Consider the following 9,482-nt stretch of genomic DNA (forward strand, 5'->3'; position numbering starts at 1 on the left):
ATACAAAGAGAAGAGTTGATGCATTCTTTAAGAAAGTTTCAATTCTGATATACCTACAAACATAAAACCCCAAACCCATACCTTCTTTAGTCTTCCGAATTCATTTTCCATTTAGATTTCAGAAGTGGAACAAGTTTGCTTTCCAGATTAAGATGCACAATGCTACTAAAGCAAACAGCCTGTAACCGATACGTACTGGATTTTCCTACTTCATGATTGAGCTGAAGCAACTCTCAAAGGTGCGTATTTCCAGGAACTACCCAACAACAACAACAAGCCAACATTTTCAGGAAGGAAAACAACTTGTAACAGGTAGTGAGCTGCTAAGTGGCTAATACTTGACAACTCGCCTATGTAAACAGTGAAGTACAAATATATCAGAAAACTGAAAAAGCACTCCGTGCCTGCAGTTTGACATCACAGAAGGAAAACAAACTCCAGGAGAAAGTATAGAGCACATCGGGTAGAGATACAAATGAATATCCAGGATCTTTCTACCACAGTTTCCTAAGAAGAAAAAGCCTTCCTTCGGTTAAATGTATTGTTCGGTATCTAAGTGTTCAGCTGACACCATTAAGTTTCTTGTCTTATGTACGTGTGCAACCTACCCACAGTTGCACATGTGCCAATACAGGAATAGCACTGCAGATCTAAAGAGATTCTCCTGGGGCTGACAGCACAACTGAAAACTCAGTTAGCACTACAGATTATGGCAAAAACACTTTCAATAACTGAACAAATAACGTTCTGATCAGCATCAGAAGTGTTCCTGTCCAGCTGAGTGTAGGAGGAGACTGCGTCCTCAAGAAACATTTCTGTGGAGAACGCTTGCTTTTGGCTACGTGCCACGTATGCTGTAAGCACCCCCGCAGCGTTTCTCAATTGGTTGCCTGCTGCCTACTCAAATGTAAGTTGGGCAGCACGAATAAAACAAATGGCACCAGGAGCAACAAACACAGAGCTCTGAGAGGCTCGCGACTCGCCCTACTTGATCTCTCTCCTACTAACAGTAGTGCTGTGCAAATTGGGAAGTCAGGAGTTTCTTCTGAAACCATCTCATGTGCAAGATAGGTTAACTCATTATTTTGGCTAATGCAGAGAAGAAAAGAGTACAGCAGAACAGAAGACAACGGAATGAACAGAATGTTTGGACAAGGCTTCATCAAAATGTTCAGTTCATCTCTGTTAGCACAGAATTATTCTCCAATATTCAGAATTATAACCTTTGAAGGATCTGTTGTTCTCCAAGTATCATACCACCTACAAAGGCTATTTTGGGATGCTTATTTTACAGAACTGTCACAAAATCACAGGCTAGTTAAGGCAAGAAAGGACCTCCAGACATCATTTAATGCTCAAACTAGGTCAGCTAGAGCAGCTTGCATAGGGCCATGGTTTATATCAGGTGTAAGAATCACAAAATGGCCAGGGTTGGAAGGGACATCAAAGATCATGAATCTCCAACCCCCCTGCCACATGCAGGGCCACCAACCTCCCCATTTAATACTAGACCAGGCTGCCCAGGGCCCCATCCAACCTGGCCTTGAACATCTCCAGGGACGGAGCATCCACAACCTCTCTGGGCAGCCTGTTCCAACACCTCACCACTCTCTCTGTAAAGAACTTCCCCCTGATACCTCAATCGTCATTGCTTCTCTAATCATATACATAGTCAACTCTCAACGAGGACACTCAGTGGGACCACTTGCAGAAGAAAAAAAAATAAAAGATAGATGGATTTCACTAAGACCTGCAGAGACAGGGTATAAAAGTATTTTAAGAGATCACTACATACAGAAAACATCAGCCAGATTGTCATTTTTACCAGCTAGCAGGTAGAAAACTGATAAGGACTTCTGGCTAGGAGGTGTTTTCCATTCCCTTAAACTATTTTCAACAATGCTTACTTCATCTTTTATCATACAATACAGACATTTGTATTTTAGGTCTTTTGTACTTCTGAAGGAGTTGCTTAACTGGCCAAGCTGATCGACTTCTTATTTATTTGGCCTAGCATGCAGAGCTATGGCTAAGAATCAGCGCAAGTTCCAAAAAGACAAAAGATACCCTGCTTATACTGCACAGTACAAACAACATGCAGTTGCAGTTACAACACCTATTGACAGACATGTGCAAGACATCACACTGTTCACACATTAGCCGCCCCTCCAAGAAAACTGAAGAGTATTCAGCTGGCCAGTCACTCAGCATCTAAAATGCTTTCACTAGGGATTAAACTGTAGAGGCCCCATTACAGTCAATGGAAATCAATGCACAGCACATCTGATAAGAAAGCTTCATAATACAAGAAGAGCCACATATACATTGCTTCCAGACAAAAGCAGAGCCACAAATCATCGGTTCAAAGACAATCTTCCAGTCAAGTTCACTCACATGTAACTACCAACAGACAAACATATATACAACTTTCCCATTTCTGAAATGGATATGAGGAAGAGAATAAGTATACTGTGAATACAATTACACACCATGTTGCCTAAGTGTTCACACTACAAGGATATCTGTCATATTTATAACAGGGGTACCCCTGTCCGAGTCAGAAAAAGAAAAAGGTTATCATTTTCTCGCTATCAATGAGTTCAGCTCTGCTAAGACTGACATACTCTCATTCCACCACAAACAGTATGAACGCAACAGTATGAAAGCAAAACACCAGCATGGGTGGCAATCAAATTGATCTTTCCAAAAGATAAAAATAACTGGTACAAAACGTACAGAATCTGAGATACATTCAAAGTACAATTTTACATATAGAAGAATGGGAAGTCTCCGATTTCACATTATTTTGCTTTCTGTTCACAGTCTATAAACATCCCTCATCCTGCAGGTGAAGCTATGGTAACAGGTTCTTACGAGGACAGCTAAACAACAGTGCATGACAAAAGCAGGGACTGAAGGAGCTGTTGCAGAAAACGCAGGCTAGGGCAGACCATCCATCTCTTGAAAGATGCCACTGTAGATAAATACAGAGGTCTGGGTCAAAGAGTACGCCCTTCTGCAGATCAGCCACAGTATCTTGTTTCCACCTGGCAGTGTTTACCTACAAATGAATAATTCTGCATACTAAGACTCTCTCTTTTTTTAATTTCAGAAAGTCCTTGTTTCTCAAAGGCACTACTATTCTCCAAAACTCCTTCTTGAGGAATTTACCAAGTAGCTTTTCAGCTTAACATTTTAAGGTGGAATTCACTTGCACTTTCAAGCCAGAAAAAAATCACTAAGGCTAACTCATCTGAAGATGGCAGAAAATATTTTGCTTATGTACCCTCACTGAATACACACAATATATTCCACGAGACTCTGGAAGCCCTTCAAGAAGTGTAAACACTAAAAATGGTTTACTTGAGTATTTTCTACTGTTTAATCAATTTTCCTTATACAGCTTTTACATTCTCCTATTCTGATCAAATGTGAATGACAGCTTAAAGGAAAAAAAGTACATTTCTGGCTGAATGTCCAAACACAGGAACAGTTTTACAATTTATTTCATAGGCATTCTATACACCAGAAAACGTTACTCTCAATAAAGCTACCATCACATATTTAGGTGGAAAAGGAAGAAACATCCCATTTGGAAATAAAACAGAAGGATATACTTGTATTCAAGGTCACACAAATTGTGTTTGAGCTACCTGCATGCGAGTACAGCTGTTAACCTTTATATCATGGGGAGCTTCACAAGAAGCTGAGATGCTGTCATTTTTAATCTGTGTAACACTAACCTCACTATCTTACGGCTTGCGTCAAGATCTCACACATCACTTTCTCCAAAATTTTATCAGCATTCCATGTCCCATTAGACATTAAAATCGGATACTAATTGCCTAGCTTTTACTTGCCTTATTCTTAATGCAGTTATTGAATTCTAATAAAGAACTTCCAGCTTTGTGCTATAACGTAGCAGTCCATAAAATTGCATTTCCATTTACCTTTCACCTAGCACTATGCTCTGTAGTACAAGAGAAACCACTTTGTTACCTGACAGTAATACATCGTTCTCCCTTCTTGGAGGCAACTTTTGAACAAGAGCAACTTATTTAAGTATACAGCTTAAGATGTCAGTAGAGGAGAAAGGAAACAGTGTCTGCATAACCTACAGCTGTGCATTCACCTAAATTAAGTAGTAAGTCTCAGGAGGCATTGCTGTACCACTCAGACTGACCTGCGGCCCCCCAGGCCAACGTGACTCATGGCAATCATAGATTCAAAACTAAGACACGCACAACAGAAAGCAGACATTTGTTTTCCCTTCTTACCTAAGATGAAACTGACTCAGCTTCAGTAAGCATGATCTCTGTGTCACCCTGCAGCTTCAAATCAGTACGACTGGTGTTACATCTGTCAGCAAGTTCTGCATGACTGTGTAGTTCAATAAGAATCTGACTAATAGATCATGCCATCCTGTCTCAACAGAGGCTTTAGAGATCTCTCAGTAGGCCGCTTTAATTGCGACTGCAAGCTCCTAGACATCTAATAAACTTGACTTGACATGACACAGATAACAAGAAGTTACACAGCCAACACAGTGAGAACAGCAGGATTTTGTTCCAGCTGTTCATGAGAACCTTGCCTGCCCCACAGCAAAACCTTGTTAACTGTGTGCTCTCACTACTACCCTGGGAAAATAAAGCATCTGCACCATCACATCAATTTGTGCACACTATCCATGTTTCTAGGTGTGTCATCACACTTTTCTCATACTGCAGGATCAAACAGATCTCATTCAAAACATCTAAAGGTCTCACACCTGTCCTTATAAAGAAGAACAAGTTTGATAATTAAAATTAATAAAATTAATCATTCTTGCTACTTTAAGTTGGTCCAAGTGTAATTATTTATTTATTGAGATGAGAGTTGAAGGGGTGGTGAAGAAGGAAAAAAAAGTAACCAACCTCAGCAAAGCTCCACAAGCTGTGCACTTCAAACATCACTGGTCACCAAAATCCTACAAACACTGGCTGTGTAAACTGCCCAAACTTCAGAAAGTTCAAGCCTTACTTTAACCTAGAAACTTCTTCCTGCTTCAGGGAATGCAAAGATTATATGGCCTGAGAGGAGCAAACTCAAGCATATACATGCAAGCTAGAGTTCAAGTAGTAGCCTTTTTCCTTTGAGCAACTACAGTAAGGTTTTTGCTACGTCTTGGAGGGTCTTTTTCTATTCTAACTTAGAAACACTGCTGGTATTGGGTGATCCTCTGCTGTGTGCTGCAGGTAGCATGGAAAACAAACTGTAACTCAGCTGCTCGAAGCACTGCTCTAAGAACAGTTAAACAAGTGAAAAAAGCAATTTGGGCTACAGGTTACTGATGAAAAAAAAGAAAAAAACAATTTTAAAAAGAACTTGCTCTCTCCACTTGAAAGAAACTGAAATGAATTTCAGAATACACGTCTTAAAACCTTGAAACTGCCAGCAGTATCACTGAGCATATAGAATATATAGAATATAAACAACTGCATGCCCATCTAGCCTTCCTCAGGGAGAAAATACATCACACTCAGCTGTGACTTGAGTATTTGATTGCTGCATAATATCCAGCAATTGCTACAGATGTTCCCACGTGCATTTAACAACAAAATCAATATCATGTCAAATAGCCCATCATTATGGAGCTACAATGACAGATTTTCCTTTCTTTCAAGTAGTTGTAAGGGCACTATAATACAAATCATTAGGCAAGCCATAGAAGTGCAAGTTTCTAGACACTCGTTGGCTATTTTCTTTGGAATCCTTTTGAACTAGAGACAACCAAAAGCATAAAGGGGCTGTGAGCAACCTGGTCTAGAAGGAGGTGTCCCCCTTCCAACGCAAACCATTTTATGATTCTATAAGAAATCAAATACTGCCCACTGCAAATAGCCTGGTAGATCTTCAAGAATTTCTCCATGAAAAAAAAAAAAAAAAAAAAAGCCCAAGAACCCTAATCTCAATACACCCAACACCCCCCCTTCCACTGCTAAGAACCCTAAAGGCCGCGTTACATCAGAAACATCACATTCAGTTATCTGCATGTGTTACCCTCACAGACTTCCTAAATACAAGGCTGGTGGATCTACCACATCTGCTTCTTTGTTCCTACCATGTCAGCCTCCTTCTCTGGCTACATTACTCACTCAGGCTCAAAGCTGAACTCAGCAACAGCAGCCTACAATTTATTTCCTCCAAACCCTAATAAGTTTTAATGGCAGATTCAACCGTGCTTATTCTAGTGCAGCCCCTACATTTAATCACAGAAAACATTGCTATCACCAATTTATTTAGCTGCTATCCAAATAAACAAACCCACTTTCTCAAATAAAGTTTAGATCACTATCAGCCATAATAAATCTTTGGTCACTGACTGCAAGATGCATTGAGAGCTGCCCAAGAAAAAAGACACCTTTCCTGCCCCTACAAAAAAAAAAAAAAAAAAAAAAAAAACAACCAAACAAACAAAAAACCAAAAACCACCAAAGCAAAAAACAACAAAAAAGCCCATCAACAAATAAGCAAACAAAGCACCACAAAAACCAAATTCTATAAGCCAACCAAAACACAAAACCACACAGTCAATATACCTTCTGTAGAGCACAGACAGCCCTTGCCAGACATCAAACTCCATTTCTAGATCACATTTATTCATAAAAACCTATTAAAAGACACCCTAAAGAAAAGTGACTTATCCTTTAAAAAAAAAAAAAAAAAAATCCTCACAGGGTTTTCAGAAAAATTACATAGATTAAAAAATAACCCCATTAAGATCTGTAAGGAGAGTTGCTCTTAATTAGCAAATAGAAAAAAAAATGATGCAAGGATCAAGTACATGTACATAATATAGCCATTAAAATCAAAAGGAAAAAACAACAACTTAAGAACTACAGTTTCCTTCCAACCTTCATACAAGTAGGAGCTTTCTGCCCAAAACCTAAATTTCACCACAAAAACACTGAAATAGCACTCTGCAGCGCAATACTCTCTGTTTAAAATGTTTTTGTTAGTGGAGGTGTTGGCTATCAGTCACCACATTTCCAGTATAACCCCCCCAAACAGGAAGCCCGTAGTAGCACTGGATCATCCTTCACATGGCTTGGTAGCACTTACTAGCAATGAAGGTCAGTGATGTGCAAGGCAGCAATACCAGCACCTCACTGCTTACCCCCTACCAGGCCACCACCGTGTCAGCCTGTATGGAAGCTTTATCTTGGAACCACACAAGCTTTAATTGATTAATATGATTAATTAATGTGATTAATATGGCTCTGAAGAAGCAACTAATAATTAACAGCAATGAAATATGTTGTCCGCTGTGGATAATCATTCTGCCAATAACACATCGAATGAGAACTGCTCAGTGAACCTAGCTCTGCTATGTATCATTGATATATATATGCAACTGAAAACAAGAAAAACTACACATGCAAACACCACAATAATGAGAACTGTACTTTCCCAGCCCATTCCCAAGTAGATCTCTGCCTATAAGCACTGCTGGTTTACTACAAGTTACTTTGATCCTTTCCAGTGACAACTGACCCAAACAAGCTGATGACCAGTCTTTTTATTCTATCTTTTGGCCAAGTTCAAAGCAAAATTAAAAACTCCAGTGTTCATTTCTAATTCGGACAAAACCAAACAACAATCTTCAGTATCTTCTACTTATTGCCATCAGCAGCAGTGCCAGCTCGGATGAAGCTGCAGACTCTTCCAACTTTTTTATTTCAACCCAGGTGCACGCATTGCATGCTATCAGCCTTCTATTCTTTGCTGGATTTTCTGTCCAATTTCAAACCACCACTGCTTAGAGAGGCACATGAGTGGCTTCTATTGTTAAAGGGTATAAACTATAACTCAAGCAAGATCACCGTAGCTTTTTCTTCCACCTTACAGAAAGGAGTGTTTTTCTATTTGATCTCTGGTTTAACAGAGCTGGGGTCAGTTAGAACTTCACAGAGTTGTCTGGAAAGAACCTTTAAAGGCCATTCAGTGCAACCCCGAGGTGAACAGGGACACCACAGCCAGGTCAGGTGCTCACAGCCCCATCCAGCCTGACCGTGGGCATCTGCAGGGCTGGGGCCCCAACACCCCCTGGACAAAACCTGCTCTCCTTCCTCTCGGCCCCAGAGTCCCACGTTTACTAACGAAAACTCTTTTCCCCACTGGCTAACCTTCTCTCTCAAAACACTCATCTGTCCTCCTGCCTTGCCCTATCAGAAGGCATGCTGCATACACAGTGATCGCTCCGCAGGCTATGGGATGGAGCTGTATCTCGAACCAAGAGAGAGCTCTGCTCTGCTTTCGTACCTCCTTCAGAGCTGCCACCGACCTCGCACTCCATCAATCAGGTGAGAGTCGGGTCTGGGACTGTGTGAAAACTTACGAGTCGCTCACACGGCCACTACAGACGGTACGAACTCAGATGGCCCAGCGCTCAGCCGTACCGTACAACAACCAGCACAGCACTTTACCAAACACCGATGTTTATAACCGCATTCTTCCAGAGCGAGGTGCGGTCTCACACCCTCAAACGCCGAACGAACCGAACCAAGTCACGTCTCCATAGCAGCCCGGCGCTACGGGGAACGGCGGTCAGCGAGCGCAGCGCGAGACTCGGGGCGGGCGCGGACACCGACCTGCCACCGCCTGCCACCCCGCTCAGCCCCAGCGGTCCGGGACGAGTCAGGGCAGGAGGACGGCCGAGCCCCGCCGCGAGCAGGGCGGAGGCGAGAGACCGCCAGAGCGCCGCCCAGCGCGTTGGGCGACCGCCGCCGAGGCCGCCCCGCTCGCCTCACCTGCCGCAGCCTCACCTTCCTTCCTGCTGAGCGCCATGGCCCAGCACGGCCCGACCTAACCGCACAGTCAGCCGGCCCGCGCCCGTCCTCCTTCCTGTTCCCCGCCGCACCCGTCCGTCAAGAGCTCGGGGTCTCTCCATTGGCTGGCACGGCGGCGGGGGGCGTGCCCTCCTCTCGTGGCCCCTCCCTCCCCCCCTTCCCTGCACCGTCTGCCGGCTCCGGTAGGGGGCGCGCGGCCGCGCAGAGCCGCCGGGGGCGCGCGCGGCGGCGGGATGCTGGGCGTAGGGCGCTGCTGCCGCTGCCGGCCGCGCTCTCCCCGACCCTGAGCCGGCGGCGCCGCCGCGCCCAGCCCGCACCTGCCCGGTGAATAATGCACTAGAATGTCAGCGCTGAGAAAGGTAGGTGGGCGGCGGGGGCCGCCGTCGGGGCGCCGCTGACTGAGGGAAGGGGGCGACGGCACCGCGGGGTCCGGGCGCTGCACTCGGGGCCGGGGGGCGTCGGGCGGGAGGTAAGGCGCGGGGCCGGGCGCTCGGCGGCCGTCGGCAGGACGGGGGTGCGGGCAGCGCGCGACCCATGAGGAGACGCCGGCGGGCTCCGTCCCGCCCGCAGCCCGGTTCGGGCGGCCGTGCCCCACTTCTGGCAGAGGTATCGAAGTGCCGCGGCCTCGACTTGCCGAACTTCCAGCGGCTCGGC

The 9,482-nt window shown here is 44.3% G+C and overlaps 1 protein-coding gene across 4 annotated transcripts in view; it reads right to left on the reverse strand.

Moving 5' to 3' along the window:
* Nucleotides 1-8,893, reverse strand: part of ERICH1 (glutamate rich 1) — a 95,833-nt gene extending 86,940 nt beyond the window's left edge. For all 4 annotated transcript variants that reach the window (XR_006182400.1, XR_006182399.1, XM_042891703.1 and 1 more), the window contains exon 1: nt 8,805-8,893. Coding sequence is in view for 2 of the 4 variants with exons in the window: in XM_042891703.1 (XP_042747637.1) it covers nt 8,805-8,826 (22 nt within the window). In the remaining 2 variants the exon portion in view is untranslated. The remainder of the gene's footprint in view (nt 1-8,804) is intronic.
* Nucleotides 8,894-9,482: the final 589 nt, after the last annotated feature.

Source organism: Lagopus leucura, unplaced genomic scaffold, assembly GCF_019238085.1.
Source record: "Lagopus leucura isolate 7727_CA_CO unplaced genomic scaffold, USGS_WTPT01 Super-Scaffold_73, whole genome shotgun sequence".
In the NCBI taxonomy this organism is placed as follows: domain Eukaryota; kingdom Metazoa; phylum Chordata; class Aves; order Galliformes; family Phasianidae; genus Lagopus; species Lagopus leucura.